At 48.5% G+C, this 16,687-nt stretch overlaps 1 protein-coding gene across 3 annotated transcripts in view; it reads left to right on the forward strand.

Annotated features, from left to right (window-relative positions):
• Positions 1–16,687, forward strand: part of LOC135057066 (oocyte zinc finger protein XlCOF6.1-like) — a 64,545-nt gene that overhangs the window by 26,493 nt on the left and 21,365 nt on the right. Inside the window, exons 2-4 of one of the 3 annotated variants that reach the window (XM_063962966.1) lie at positions 3,408–3,486; positions 3,603–3,700; positions 10,463–10,670. In XM_063962966.1, coding sequence (XP_063819036.1) covers positions 3,450–3,486; positions 3,603–3,700; positions 10,463–10,670 — 343 coding nt within the window. In that variant the 5' untranslated portion in view covers positions 3,408–3,449. Of the gene's footprint in view, positions 1–2,122; positions 3,487–3,602; positions 3,701–10,462; positions 10,671–16,687 lie in introns of those variants that run through there. The other 2 variants (XM_063962965.1, XM_063962964.1) reach the window with 2 other exon arrangements.

Consider the following 16,687-nt stretch of genomic DNA (forward strand, 5'->3'; position numbering starts at 1 on the left):
TAGAAGATCCTCTGCCTCTTCCTCCACGAGAGGACCTACTACAGCAGGGGCCGTGTGTGTATCAAGACTTACCGCGGCTACGTTTGACGGCATGGCTGTTGAGCGCCGGATCCTAGCCCGAAAGGGTATTCCCAAGGAAGTCATCCCCACTCTTATTCAGGCCAGGAAAGGAGTAACGTCTAAACATTACCACCGTATTTGGAGAAAATATGTGTCTTGGTGTGAATCCAAGAAGGCTCCTACGGAAGAGTTTGAGTTGGGACGTTTTCACCATTTTCTGCAAGCTGGTGTGGATGCGGGCCTTAGATTGGGGTCAATCAAGGTCCAGATTTCGGCCTTATCAGTTTTCTTTCAAAAACAATTGGCCTCCTTTCCAGAAGTTCAGACGTTCATGAAAGGGGTTCTGCACATCAAGCCTCCATTTGTGCCTCCAGTGGCACCATGGGACCTTAATGTGGTGTTGCAGTTCCTTCAATCAGATTGGTTTAAACCTCTGCAGGAGATAGAATTGAAGTTTCTCACTTGGAAAGTGGTGATGATTTTGGCCTTGGCATCCGCAAGGCGGGTGTTTGAATTGGGGTCCTTGTCTCACAAGAGCCCTTACCTGATCTTCCATGAAGATAGGGCAGAGTTAAGAACTCGTCAACAATTTCTTCCAAAGGTGGTTTCGTCCTTCCACATAAACCAACCTATTGTGGTGCCAGTAGCTACTGACACTTTCACTTAGTCAAAGTCTCTAGATGTGGTTAGAGCTTTGAAGATTTATGTCGCAAGAACAGCTCGGATACGGAAAACAGAGGCTCTGTTTGTCCTGTATGCTCCCAGCAAGATTGGGTGTCCTGCTTCTAAGCAGACTATTGCTCGCTGGATCAGAGGGACTATTCAGCACGCTCATTCCACGGCAGGCTTGCCGGTACCGAAGTTGGTGAAGGCCCATTCTACTAGGAAAGTGGGCTCATCCTGGGCGGCTGCTTGGTCAGGTTCAAACACATTTGCTAAATTTTATAAGTTTGACACTTTGGCCGATGAGGACCTCGAGTTTGGTCAATCGGTGCTGCAGGGTCATCCGCACTCTCCTGTCCGTACTGTACCCCATGGTACTGAAGTGGACCCCAGCATCCTCTAGGACGTATGAGAAAACAGGATTTTAATACCTACCGGTAAATCCTTTTCTCCTAGTCCGTAGAGGATGCTGGGCACCCGACCCAGTGCGTACTTTACGTGCAGTTTGTTCATTATAGTTACACAAGTTGTGTTACATTTGTTTTCAGCATGTTGCTGCAAATGGTTCATGCCTGTTGGCGTGTGTTATGTTGAATGCCATGTTGTGCGGCATGGTTGAGGTGTGAGCTGGTATGAATCTCACCATTAGTATAAAAGTAAATCCTTTCCTCGAAATGTCAGTCTCCCTGGGCACAGTTCCCATAACTGAGGTCTGGAGGAGGGGCATAGAGGGAGGATCCAGTTCACACCCTTTGAAAAGTCTTAGAGTGCCCATGGCTCCTGCGGAACCGTCTATACCCCATGGTACTGAAGTGGACCGCAGCATCCTCTACGGACTAGGAGAAAAGGATTTACCGGTAGGTATTAAAATCCTGTTGTTTTTTTTATTGGCTATCCAGAACACATGACATCTAAGAGTCTATATGATGCTGTTTTGAGATCTAGATAAATCTGAAACCCGCACATCTCTAACCTATAGTAATAATGCAGTGACATAACTGGTGAGGTGAGAGGATTTGGGAGTGTCACTAGGCATCACACACACACACACACACACACACACACACACACACACACACACACACACACACTAATAATACAGGGACATGACTGGACAGGTTAGGGGATTAAGGGGTGCCACAGCGATGTAATTTATATCTATAGTAATAATACTGGGGCATGTCTAGGAGGTGAGGGGATCTGGGAGTGTATGCAGTGATACACATAGTTACACTGTAGTGAAGAAAACATCTGGTGAGTGTGAGACAGTCAGCAGCAGATCCCATGGTGTAAATTTACTAAGATGGGAGTTCTATTTAAGATGGGATGTTGCCCATAGCAACCAATCAGATTCCAGATATTGTCCTCTAGAAGGTTCTAGATAAATGAGAAGTAGAATCTGATTGGTTTCTATGGGCAACATCCCATATGAAATAGAACTCACATCTTAGTAAATTTACCCCATGTATCAGTAAAACTGAGCAGGACCCAGAGTCCTATCATGGAGCCTCCACCTCACTCACTGATACATGAGAAAGACAATGAGCAGAAGATCCTGGAATTCACCAACAAGATCATTCAGCTGCTGGCTGGAGAGGTGACTGCTGGGAATGGGACATTATACAGTAACACCAGGGGAGGTGTCTGGGTGATGACTGGAGAGGTGACTGCTGGGAGTGGGGCATTATACAGTAACACCAGGGGAGGTGTCTGGGTGATGACTGGAGAGGTGACTGCTGGGAATGGGACATTATACAGCAGGGGCGGCCAACCAGTCAGTGACAAAGAGCCCAAAAAACTTGTTAGGTACGTCAAAGAGCCGACATCGAGCCGAAGGCGCGCATGCAAAAATGGTATGTGGCCTTGTGCCTGCTAGACCACACCCCTGGTATAAAATACATTGAAAAATCCAGAACGACATAAAATAAATTTTTTTAAAGTCAGATCCTTTGAAAAAGGCGCTTTCACATAAAATAATTTAAGAAGCCAGATTCACATAATAAACTTAAGTTCCCCCATGTGTCACTCCAGCCAGCTCCCCATGTGGCACTACTGCTAGCACCCTCCTATGTCACTCCAGCCAGCTCCCCATGTGACACTCCTGCTAGCACCCTCCTATGTCACTCCAGCCAGCTCCCCATGTGACACTCCTGCTAGCACCCTCCTATGTCACTCCAGACAGCTTTCCCATGTGTCACTCCTGCCAGGACCCTTCTGTGTCACTCCAGCTAGCTCCGACCTGTGTCACTCTAGCTCACCCTCAAGTGTCACTAAAGTTCCCCCACCAAGTCGTGCCATTGCTGCAGCCCCTAATGTGTTCTCTGTTTGCCAGTGGGTGTCTCGCCTCTAGTATCTGGGTCCTTCAATTTTCAGTCTCAGTAGTGCTGCTGCGTATCTGGCTGGAGTGTAGCAGTTTCTGTATCTGTTGTGATCACATGATTTAGAGTGTTGGGAGCCACATTTAAAGAAAGAAAGAGCCTCATGCGGCTCAAGAGCCACTGGTTGGCCACCGCTGTTATACAGTAACACTAGGGGAGGTGTCTGGGTGATGACTGGAGAGGTGACTGCTGGGAATGGGACATTATACAGTAACACCAGGGGAGGTGTCTGGGTGATGACTGTGTCATTGTGTGTGTCAGGTTCCTATAAGGTGTCAGAATGTCACTGTCTATCTCTCCATGCAGGAGTCGGAGTATATAGAGGGACACAAGGATCTGTACAAAGATATGATTATGGAAAATCACTGGCCCCTCATGTTACTGGGTAAGAGGAGACTTTTGTTTATTGTACAGGCGAGAGCATGTATGGGGGCCCCTATATACACGTCACCTGATAATCACATTTACACAATGTACTCAGTCACTGTGTGTCTTCTACAGATGGGCCCAGTAACAGAGATTCCCCAGAGAGATGTCCCTGTCCTCTTTATCCACAGGACTGTACAGAGAAGAATCACAGGACCCCACAGGAGGATCAGGTAGATGGGATTTAGATCTCGCCAATATACCAACATATCAAAGTAACTTTTCAGTATATCAGTCATTCTCTATCTGTGGTACAAGTACCCCCGGAGTACTCACTGTGATGTTCAGGGGTCTTAAAACATGTTCTGTATTGATGGCGTTGGTGCAGGATATCCAGGTGATAATTAAACTCACAGATAAAGCAGTGGCCTTGGTGTTACTAGTCCCATACACCACGTAGGACCCTTATAACAACATGTGATCTGTAAAGACACTGAGGGTGGTATTCAATTCTTTTCACCCCATTTCTCTTACGTCCTAGAGGATGCTGGGGACTCCGTAAGGACCATGGGGATAGACGGGCTCCGCAGGAGACATTGGCACTAAAAAGAACTTTAGATATGGGTGTGCACTGGCTCCTCCCTCTATGCCCCTCTTCCAGACCTCAGTTAGAGAAACTGCCCAGAGGAGATGGATGTACTGACATACTCCTGAATGTCTAGAGACATTTAAGTGGACTTTGTAAGCTGTGTGCAGTTGAGGTAGTTCTCATTTCTTTTGTTTAGGTCTATGTTGTATGGTGTTGAGTGACACCGGGTACTACGCAACTGCAGCCGCCTGAGCGCAGTGGTTCACTATTTCTGTTTCTCTAACGTCCTAAGTGGATGCTGGGGACTCCGTAAGGACCATGGGGAATAGCGGCTCCGCAGGAGACTGGGCACATCTAAAGAAAGCTTTAGGACTAACTGGTGTGCACTGGCTCCTCCCCCTATGACCCTCCTCCAAGCCTCAGTTAGATTTCTGTGCCCGACGAGAAGGGTGCACACTAGGGGCTCTCCTGAGCTTTTTAGTGAAAGTTTTAGTTTAGGTTTGTTATTTTCAGTGAGACCTGCTGGCAACAGGCTCACTGCATCGAGGGACTAAGGGGAGAAGAAGCGAACTCACCTGCGTGCAGAGTGGATTGGGCTTCTTGGCTACTGGACATTAGCTCCAGAGGGACGATCACAGGCCCAGCCTGGATGGGTCCCGGAGCCGCGCCGCCGGCCCCCTTACAGAGCCAGAAGAGCGAAGAGGTCCGGAAAAATTGGCGGCAGAAGACGTTCCTGTCTTCAATAAGGTAGCGCACAGCACTGCAGCTGTGCGCCATTGCTCTCAGCACACTTCATACTCCGGTCACTGAGGGTGCAGGGCGCTGGGGGGGGCGCCCTGAGACGCAATAAAACATGATAAAAATACCTTACATGGCAAAAAATACATCACATATAGCTCCTGGGCTATATGGATGCATTTAACCCCTGCCAGAATATACAGAAAAACGGGAGATAAGGCCGCCAAAAAGGGGGCGGAGCCTATCTCCTCAGCACACTGGCGCCATTTTCCCTCACAGCTCAGTTGGAGGGAAGCTCCCTGGCTCTTCCCTGCAGTCACTACACTACAGAAAGGGTTAAAAAAAGAGAGGGGGGCACTAATTAGGCGCAGTATTAAAACATACAGCAGCTATAAGGGGAAAAACACTTATATAAGGTTATCCCTGTATATATATATATATATATAGCGCTCTGGTGTGTGCTGGCATACTCTCCCTCTGTCTCCCCAAAGGGCTAGTGGGGTCCTGTCCTCTATCAGAGCATTCCCTGTGTGTGTGCTGTGTGTCGGTACGTTTGTGTCGACATGTATGAGGAGAAAAATTATGTGGAGACGGAGCAGAGTGTCTGTAACAGTGATGTCACCACCTAGGGGGTCGACACCTGAGTGGATGTACTGTTGAAAATTACGTGACAGTGTCAGCTCTGTATAAAAAAACAGTGGTTGACATGAGACAGCCGGCTACTCAGCTTGTGCCTGTCCAGACGTCTCATAGGCCGTCAGGGGCTCTAAAGCGCCCGTTACCTCAGATGGCAGATACAGACGCCGACACGGATACTGACTCCTGTGTCGACGGTGAAGAGACAACCATGATTTCCAGTAGGGCCACACGTTACATGATTGAGACAATGGAAAATGTTTTATACATTTCTGATAATACGAGTACCACCAAAAAGGGGTATTATGTTCGGTGAGGGAAAAACTACCTGTAGTTTTCCTGAATCTGAGAAATAAAATAAGGTGTGTGATGATGCGTGGGTTTCCCCCCGATAACAATTGATAATTTCTTAAAAAGTATTGGCTGTATACCCTTTCCCGCCAGAGGTTAGGGTGCGTTGGGAAACACCCCCTAGGGGGGATAAGGCGCTCACACGCTTGTAAGAACAAGGGCTCTACCCTCTCATGAGATGGCCGCCCTTAAAGATCCTGCTGATAGAAAGCAGGAGGGTATCCAAAAAATTTATTCACACACATACTGGTGTTATACTGCGACCAGCAATCGCCTCAGCCTGGAGGTGCAGTGCTGGGTTGGCATGGTCGGATTCCCTGACTGGAAATATTGATATCCTAGATAAGGATAGTATATTATTGCCTATAGAGCATTTAAAAGATGCATTTCTATATATGCATGATGCACAGCGGAATATTTGCCGACTGGCATCAAGTATAAGTGCGTTGTCCAATTCTACCAGTAAAATGGTCAGGTGATGCGGATTCCAAACGGCATTTGGAAGTATTGCCTTTGAAAGGGGACATTTGGGGTCGGTCTTTTAGACCTGGTGGCCACGGCAACAACTGGGAAATCCACGTTTGTACCCCAGGTCGCCTCTCAAAATAAGACGCCGTATTATCAGGCGCAGTCCTTTGTTGGCAAGCGGACAAAAGGTTTCTCTTTTCTGCTCGTGACAGAGGGAGAGGAAAAAGGCTGAAGAGATTACCCAGTTCCCAGGAACAGAAATCCTTTCCCGCCTCTGCAAAGCCCTCAGTATGACGCTAGGGCCTTACAAGCTCAGGCACGGTGGGGGCCCGTTCTCAATGAATTTCAGTGCGCAGTGGGCTCACTCGCAAGTAGACCCCTGGATCCTTCAGGTAATATCTCAAGGGTACATATTGAAATTCGAGACGTCTCCCCCTCGCCGTTTCCAAAAGTCGGCTTTACCGACGTCTCCCTCTGACAGGGAGGCAGTTTTGGAAGCCATTCACAAGCTGTATTCCCAGCAGGTGATAATCAAGGTACCCCTCCTGCAACAGGGAACGGGGTATTATTCCACACTATTGTGGTACCGAAGCCAGACGGCTCGGTGAGACCGATTCTAAATCTAAAATCTAAAATCTTTGAACACTTACATACAGAGGTTCAAATTCAAGATTGAGTCACTCAGAGCAGTGATTGCGAACCTGGAAGAAGGGGACTACATGATGTCTCGGGACATCAAGGATGCTTACCTTCATGTCAAAATTTACCCTTCTCACCAAGGGCACCTCAGGTTATGGTACAGAACTGTCACTATCAGTTCAGACGCTGCCGTAGGGATGGTCCACGGCACCCCGGGTCTTTACCAAGGTAATGGCCGAAATGATATCCCTTCGAAGGAAGGGAATTTTAGTTATCCCTTACTTGGACGATTCCCTGATAAGGGTAAGATCCAGGGAACAGTTGGAAGTCGGTGTAGCACTATCTCAGGTAGTGTTGCGGCAGCACGATTGGATTCTCAATATTCCAAAATCGCAGCTGGTTCCGACGACTTGTCTTCTGTTTCCTAGGGATGTTCCTGGACACAGTCCAGAAAAAAGGTGTTTCTCCCGGAAGAGAAAGCCAGGGAGTTATCCGAGCTAGTCAGGAACCTCCTAAATCCGAACCAAGTCTCAGTGCTTCAATGCACTAGGGTTCTGGGTAAAAATGGTGGCTTCCTACGAAGCAATCCCATTCGTTAGATTCCACGCAAGAACTTTCCAGTGGAACCTACTGGACAAATGGTCCGGGTCGCATTTTCAGATGCATCAGCGGATAACCCTGTCACCAAGGACAAGGTTATCCATCATGTGGTGGTTGCAGAGTGCTCATCTTCTAGAGGGCCGCAGATTCGGCATTCAGGACTGGGTCCTGGTGACCACGGATGCCAGCCTGCGAGGCTGGGGAGCAGTCACACAGGGAAGGAATATCCAGGGCTTAGGGTCAAGCCTGGATACATCACTTCACATAAATATCCTGAAGCTAAGGGCCATTTACAATGCTCTAAGCTTAGCAAGACCTCTGCTTCAAGGTCAGCCGGTGTTGATCCAGTCGGACAACATCATGGCAGTCACCCACGTAAACAGACAGGGTGGCACAAGAAGCAGGAGGGCAATGGCAGAAGCTACAGGGATTCTTCGCTGGGCGGAAAATCATGTGATAGCACTGTCAACAGTATTCATTCCGGGAGTGGACAACTGGGAAGCAGACTTCCTCAGCACGACCTCCACCCGGGAGAGTGGGGACTTCACCCAGAAGTCGTCCACATGATTAAAAAACTCGACAGGTATTGCGCCAGGTCAAGAGACCCTCAGGCAATAGTTGTAGATGCTCTGGTAACACCGTGGGTGTACCAGTCAGTGTATGTGTTCCCTCCTCTGCCTCTCATACCCAAGGTACTGAGATTGATAAGATGGAGAGGAGAAAGCACTATATTCGTGGCTCCGGATTGGCCAAGAAGGACTTGGTAACCGGAACTTCAAGAGATGCTCACGGAGGATCCGTGGCCTCTACCTCTAAGAAGGGACCTGCTCCAGCAAGGACCCTGTCTGTTCCAAGACTTACCGCGGCTGCGTTTGACGGCATGGCGGTTGAACGCCGGATCCTGAAGGAAAAAAGGCATTCCGGATGAAGTCATCCCTATCCTGATCAAAGCCAGGAAGGATGTAACCGCAAAAACATTATCACCGCAATTGGCGAAAATATGTTGCGTGGTGCGAGGCCAGTAAGGCCCGACGGAGGAAATTCAACTGGGTCGATTCCTACATTTCCTGCAAACAGGAGTGTCTATGGGCCTGAAATTGGGGTCCATTAAGGTTCAAATTTCGTCCCTGTCAATTTTCTTCCAAAAAGAACTAGCTTCAGTCCCTGAAGTTCAGACGTTTGTAAAAGGGGTACTGCATATACAGCCTCCTTTTGTGCCTCCAGTGGCACTTTGGGATCTCAATGTAGTTTTGGGTTCCAAAAGTCACATTGGTTTGAACCACTTAAATCTGTGGAGTTAAAATATCTCACATGGAAAGTGGTCATGCTGTTGGCCCTGGACTGGGCCAGGCGCGTGTCAGAATTGGCGGCTTTATCCTGAAAAAGCCCTTATCTGATTTTCCATTCGGACAGGGCGGAATTGAGGACTCGTCCTCAGTTTCTCCCCAAGGTGGTTTCAGCGTCTCACCTGAACCAACCTATTGGTGGTGCCTGCGGCTACTAGGGACTTGGAGGCCTCCAAGTTGCTAGACGTTGTCAGTGCCCTGAAAATATATGTTTCCAGGACGGCTGGAGTCAGGAAATCTGACTCGCTGTTTATCCTGTGTGCACCCAACAAGCTGGGTGCTCCTGCTTCTAAGCAGACTATTGCTTGTTGGATTTGTAGTACAATTCAGCTTGCACATTCTGTGGCAGGCCTGCCACAGCCAAAAATCTGTAAATGCCCACTCCACAAGGAAGGTGGGCTCATCTTGGGCGGCTGCCCGAGGGGTCTCGGCTTTACAACTTTGCCGAGCAGCTACTTGGTCAGGAGCAAATACGTTTGTAAAATTCTACAAAATTGATATCCTGGCTGAGGAGGACCTGGAGTTCTCTCATTTGGTGCTGCAGAGTCATCCGCACTCTCCCGCCCGTTTGGGAGCTTTGGTATAATCCCCATGGTCCTTACGGAGTCCCCAGCATCCACTTAGGACGTTAGAGAAAATAAGAATTTACTTACCGATAATTATATTTCTCATAGTCCGTAGTGGATGCTGGGCGCCCATCCCAAGTGCGGATTGTCTGCAATACTTGTACATAGTTATTGTTACAAAAATCGGGTTATTATTGTTGTGAGCCATCTTTCAGAGGCTCCTCTGTTATCATGCTGTTAACTGGGTTCAGATCACAGGTTATACGGTGTGATTGGTGTGGCTGGTATGAGTCTTACCCGGGATTCAAAATCCTTCCTTATTGTGTACGCTCGTCCGGGCACAGTATCCTAACTGAGGCTTGGAGGAGGGTCATAGGGGGAGGAGCCAGTGCACACCAGTTAGTCCTAAAGCTTTCTTTAGATGTGCCCAGTCTCCTGCGGAGCCGCTATTCCCCATGGTCCTTACGGAGTCCCCAGCATCCACTACGGACTATGAGAAATAGAATTATCGGTAAGTAAATTCTTATTTTTTCCAGTACGAGGAAAGGATTTTTGTTACTCTAAGGGCAAGATTCATACCAGTCCACACCGTATAACCTGGAATATACGAACCAGTTAACAGTATGAAACAACACAGCATCAGCCCGAGACTGATCAAAACTGTAACATAACCCTTATGTAAGCAAAAACTATATGCAAGTCTTGCAGATGAAGTCCGCACTGGGACGGGCGCCCAGCATCCTCTACGGACTAGGAGAAAAAGATTTACCGGTAGGTTTAAAATCTTATTTTCACACCCGTTCTGTCTCTGCTGACAGGAGTGGTATAATCATTTCAGCTCTCCACCCCCGGGGTACAGAGGGCGCCCAACCCTTTGCGCAGCTAAACCTAATTACTATGGGCACAATATGCACGATAACGGGGATCACTTTAGAAAGGAGATTGGGCGTGATATATCATTTGAATACCGCCCTTAGTGTCTAATACTATGATAGTGTACTGATTAATCTGACTATATTGTCTGTCATTACTAAACCATTTACTATTATATGGGTTATTTAGGGTGAAGATCTGACCATTATTAAGGTAGAAGTTATAAAGGAGGAAGATGAGACATATGTGACTAATATAAAAGCAGAAGATACAGAGAAAGAAGAAGAGATGTATGTCACTGATATAAAGGTAGAAGATATAGAGGAAGAAGAAGAGATGTATGTGAGGGGTGATCAGCAGTGTAAGGAGGAGGAAATCCCTACATATATCAGCACAGGTGAGTAATAATCACTTATTACAGAGAGAGTCACATATTTTCCTTGTACAGTAACTACAGCGGGTTGGGTATGGGCGTAGAATACCGGCAGGAAGGCGAGCGCAATGAAGCCCTGGTGCTCGCCACAGGTTCTATTCCCACTCTATGGGTGTCATGGACACACACGAGTGGGAATAGTCCCTGTTAGTCAGCATGCCGACTGTCGGGATTTGGATCGGGCGGGATGTAGGGGTCGGTATTGTAACATCCCACTACAGCAATCTCTTATTAGTGAGGGTAATGTATCTGCCCTGTGGGGGAGTCAGGAGCCATCAGCCCCTATTATACTCCTGCTCTCCCCCTCACATCATGTCACTGTGTGTTACCAGCCCAGAGATCTGACCAGTCTCCTCCCCACACTCTCTGGTGTATTTCATACATCAGGAGCCATCAGCACCTATTATACTCCTGCTCTCCCCCTCACATCATAACATCATATCACTGTGTGTTACCAGCCCAGAGATCTGACCAGTCTCCTCCCCACACTCTCTGGTGTATTTCATACATCAGGAGCCATCAGCCCCTATTATACTCCTGCTCTCCTCCTCACATCATGTCACTGTGTGTTACCAGCCCAGAGATCTGACCAGTCTCCTCCTAACACTCACTGGAGTATCTCATACATCAGGAGCCATCACCCCTATTCATACTCCTGCTCTCCTCCTCACATCATGTCACTGTGTGTTCCCAGCCCAGAGAACTGATTAGTCTCCTCTCCACACTCTCTGGTGTATCTCATACATTAGGAGCCATCAGCCCCTATTATAATCCTGCTATCCTCACATTATGTCACTGTGTGTTACCAGCCCAGAGATCTGACCAGTCTCCTCCCCGCACTCTCTTGTGTATCTCATACATCAGGAGCCCCCAGCCCCTATTAGACTCCTGCTCTCCTCCTCACATCATGTCACTGTGTGTTACCAGCCCAGAGATCTGACCAGTCTCCTCTCCACACTTTCTGGTGTATCTCATACATTAGGAGCCATCAGCCAATATTAGACTCTTGCTCTCCCCCTCACATCATGTCACTGTGTTACTAGCCCAGAGATCTGACCAGTCTCCTCTCCACACTCTCTGGTGTATCTCATACATTAGGAGCCATCAGCCCATATTAGACTCATGCTCTCCCCCTCACATCATGTCACTGTGTGTTCCCAGCCCAGAGATCTAACCAGTCTCCTCTCCACACTCTCTGGTGTATCTCATACATTAGGAGCCATCAGCCCCTATTATACTCCTGCTATCCTCACATTATGTCACTGTGTGTTACCAGCCCAGAGATCTGACCAGTCTCCTCCTAACACTCACTGGAGTATCTCATACATCAGGAGCCATCAGCCCCTATTAGACTCCTGCTCTCCTCCTCACATCATGTCACTGTGTGTTACCAGCCCAGAGATCTGATCAGTCTCCTCTTCACACTCACTGGTGTATCTCATACATCAGGAGCCATCAGCCCCTATTATACTCCTGCTGTCCTCCTCACATCATGTCACTGTGTGTTCCCAGCCCAAAGATCTAACCAGTCTCCTCTCCACACTCTCTGGTGAATCTCATACATTAGGAGCCATCAGCCCCTATTATAATCCTGCTATCCTCACATTATGTCACTGTGTGTTACCAGCCCAGAGATCTGAACAGTCTCCTCCCCGCACTCTCTTGTGTATCTCATACATCAGGAGCCATCAGCCCCTATTAAACTCCTGCTCTCCTCCTCACATCATGGCACTGTGTGTTACCAGCCCAGAGATTTGACCAGTCTCCTCTCCACACTCACTGGTGTATCTCATACATCAGGAGCCATCAGCCCCTATTATACTCCTGCTGTCCTCCTCACATCATGTCACTGTGTGTTCCCAGCCCAGAGATCTAACCAGTCTCCTCTCCACACTCTCTGGTGTATTTCGTACATCAGGAGCCATACACAAAATGGAAAGCTGGTCAATCAGATTGTAATGTCACTCAGGTGCTAAAAGGGAGGGGTAATTCTGTGTAGGAAAAAACTGTGTTCCCTAATGCACACCGAGTGAAAAATATTACTACATAATAGTCAGATAATACGGAGATCTTAGTTGCGTATATCTGCAGATATAGGGTTAAGCCCCCAGGCCGATCGACAAGGCTTCTCCGTCACTGGGGGTCCCTAATACTAGGTATGGGTCCGGGGTGCAGGACCCCACGATGTCGGCACAGGTCGGCCATCCCAGGTCAGCACACAGGTGAAAATGAATAGGGGTTAATAGGGGTTAATAAGAAGCACATCAGGAGCCATCAGCCCCTATTAGACTCCTGCTCTCCCCCTCACAGCATGTCACTGTGTTACCAGCCCAGAGATCTGACCAGTCTCCTCTCCACACTCTCTGGTGTATCTCATACATTAGGAGCCATCAGCCCATATTAGACTCCTGCTCTCCCACTCACATCATGTCACTGTGTGTTCCCAGCCCAGAGATCTAACCAGTCTCCTCTCCACACTCTGCTGTATCTCATACATTAGGAGCCATCAGCCCCTATTATACTCCTGCTGTCCTCCTCACATCATGTCACTGTGTGTTCCCAGCCCAGAGATCTAACCAGTCTCCTCTCCACACTCTCTGGTATATCTCATACATTAGGAGCCATCAGCCCCTATTATAATCCTGCTATCCTCACATTATGTCACTGTGTGTTACCAGCCCAGAGATCTGAACAGTCTCCTCCCCGCACTCTCTTGTGTATCTCATACATCAGGAGCCATCAGCCCCTATTAGACTCCTGCTCTCCTCCTCACATCATGGCACTGTGTGTTACCAGCCCAGAGATCTGACCAGTCTCCTCTCCACACTCTCTGGTGTATCTCATACATTAGGAGCCATCAGCCAATATTAGACTCTTGCTCTCCCCCTCACATCATGTCACTGTGTGTTCCCAGCCCAGAACACACTGTGTTACCAGCCCAGAGATCTGACCAGTCTCCTCTCCACACTCTCTGGTGTATCTCATACATTAGGAGCCATCAGCCAATATTAGACTCTTGCTCTCCCCCTCATATCATGTCACTGTGTGTTCCCAGCCCAGAGATCTAACCAGTCTCCTCTCCACACTCTCTGGTGTATCTCATACATTAGGAGCCATCAGCCCCTATTATACTCCTGCTATCCTCACATTATGTCACTGTGTGTTTCCAGCCAAGAGTTCTGACCAGTCTCCTCCTCACACTCACTGGTGTATCTCATACATCAGGAGCCATCAGCCCCTATTATACTCCTGCTCTCCTCCTCACATCATGTCACTGTGTGTTACCAGCCCAGAGATTTGACCAGTCTCCTCTCCACACTCACTGGTGTATCTCATACATCAGGAGCCATCAGCCCCTATTATACTCCTGCTGTCCTCCTCACATCATGTCACTGTGTGTTCCCAGCCCAGAGATCTAACCAGTCTCCTCTCCACACTCTCTGGTGTATTTCGTACATCAGGAGCCATCAGCCCCTATTAGACTCCTGCTCTCCTCCTCACATCATGTCACTGTGTGTTCCCAGCCCAGAGATCTAACCAGTCTCCTCTCCACACTCTCTGGTGTATTTCGTACATCAGGAGCCATCAGCCCCTATTAGACTCCTGCTCTCCCCCTCACATCATGTCACTGTGTTACCAGCCCAGAGATCTGACCAGTCTCCTCTACACACTCTCTGGTGTTTCTTTTTCATCCACTAGGGGTCACTGGAGTACTCTTGGGATATGGACGGCTTCCGCAGGAAACAGGGCACTGAATATTTATTTTTCATCCACTAGGGGTCACTGGAGTACTCTTGGGGGATATGGACGGCTTCCGTAGGAAACAGCACTGAATATTTAAATTTAGCACACTCCACCCCTCCATATCCCCGAGTACCTCAGTGTTTTTTCTGTGCTCGAAGTAGTAACAGCTCTGTGGCTGAGTCCACAACTACTTTGAATATTTTTTTTTTAGGATATTTTTATTTTCTATTTTATACACATCCCTTTCCCTCTTCCAAAAGGCAGGGTCAGGGATAGTGCAAGGCTGCAGATAGCAGCAGTGGCGTGTCGGTCCTCACTAAATGAGCTCCCTCACAGCCACACAGAGATCTCCTGCACACAGGCTGGCCGGCGCTTACTGAGAAGCCCCGTCGGAGCCTTACCACAGCAGCAGGAGTGAAGGTATGTGGAACAGGGCGGTCAGCTCCCGCTGCCGCCCCGCTGTGTGGGGACATTGTTTATATGCTGACGCCGGGATCCTTCTACAGCCCGCCGCCGCTACTCCGGCCGTCGCCAGCCCCCACCGCTGCTCTGGCCGTCGCCAGCCCCCACCGCTGCTCCGGCCGTCGCCGGCCCTCACCGCTGATCCGGCGCTGCTCAAAGCGCTTCAATACGCGCTCCCCGCTGTCGGTCCCTGCGTCCCAATACCCAGCTCCCGCTGGCGGCCCCACACGCTGCTCGCTGCCGCCCGCACTGCACGGAGTACAGGAGGGGGGGGGGGGGGGGGCATTACGGTGATATACAATAAGCGGTACGAGGGGGGATACACTGCAGCAACAGCAGTATGCTAGGCTGCAGGGTTAATTACACAGGATAAATGTCACTTTAAGGTGGTAACCTGTATTGTGATTATAACTTTAAGCATGGCAGCCATTTTTAACCATGCTTCCTGTGTCTTTCTCTGTGATTCCAGAACGTTCCAGTACTACATCTCTACTCCACCGGAGGCGCAGGGGTGTTAGTGGGAATTTGGGATCACATTTCATAGTACTGGCCACGTGTACTGCACTTGGCCAGATATATATATAGAGACACCTTCGTACTATTTTTACTGAGTCGTGCAAGTGTCTGTTTTTTTGTGTATTGTATTGTCTGTCGCCATAATGAGTAAGGCACCAGCAAAAACTAAAAAGCATAATTGCAAAGTCTGTAGCAGTGTGTTACCGGATGGATCTACCACATGTACAGTATGTTTTGTGGATTCGGTTCAGAATACAATTTCGGCTCCGGTTTTAAAGCCAATTTCCTCCCCGAACCCTCCTTGGGAAATGCTAGCCAATGTACTGGCTGGGTTGCAATCAGAATTGACCGCCGCTCGACAGGAGCGGGAAACGGCAAGAGCTGAGTCTAGGGTGAGACTGCCAGAACTACCGGAGGTCTCTCAGCCTTGCGAAAGGTCCAAATCCATTTTGGGTAGACGGGATAAATTTCATATGTCTTATGAGTTACCCGTTTCTGCTATGTTGCATTCTGACGATTCCATGCCAGGCCTCACGGCACAAGATGAGGGTGAGGAGGGCGAAGTGGAGTCAGATAGTGAGGATTTTAACAGTTCCGGCATTGATAATCTCATCAGAGCGGTGCGTCAGTCTCTGAAGTTTACAGAAACTGAGGAGCCTCTCACAAATGATCAGGTCGTATTTACTAAACGACAAAGAACTCCAATAAGTTTTCCTGTGTCGGAGTCTCTTAATCAGATGTTAGTAGAAACACGACAGACTCCAGATAAACGGTTTTCTATACCTCGCATATTTAAGTCTAGTTACCCGTTTTCAGACTCGGTGACCTGTACATGGGAGAATCCACCAATAGTGGATTCGTCAGTGTCGAAGCTTACAAAGAAATTAACCATACCAGTGCCAGCGGCTACTACGCTTAAAGACCCTTCAGACCGCAAAATAGAAACTATGCTAAAGTCCATGTATGTAGCAGCAGGAGTGCTGCTGAGACCTGGCTTGGTTGGTATCTGGGTCACTAAGGCGCTCATAGTATGGATAACAGAACTTAAATCTGCCTTACATGACGAACACCTTATACTTCTTGCTGATCAAATGTGTGAGGCTGCAGAGTATCTCTGTACAGCTTCTACTGACGTCTGTCAGCTCACTTCTCGTATTTCATCGTCGCTAGTTACGGCACAACGAGCACTCTGGCTGCGTGCTTGGCAAGCGGAGGCAGAGGTCAAACGAGGTATAGAGGCGTTACCTTACGATGGCAAG

This window comes from Pseudophryne corroboree, chromosome 3, assembly GCF_028390025.1.
Source record: "Pseudophryne corroboree isolate aPseCor3 chromosome 3, aPseCor3.hap2, whole genome shotgun sequence".
Classification (NCBI taxonomy): domain Eukaryota; kingdom Metazoa; phylum Chordata; class Amphibia; order Anura; family Myobatrachidae; genus Pseudophryne; species Pseudophryne corroboree.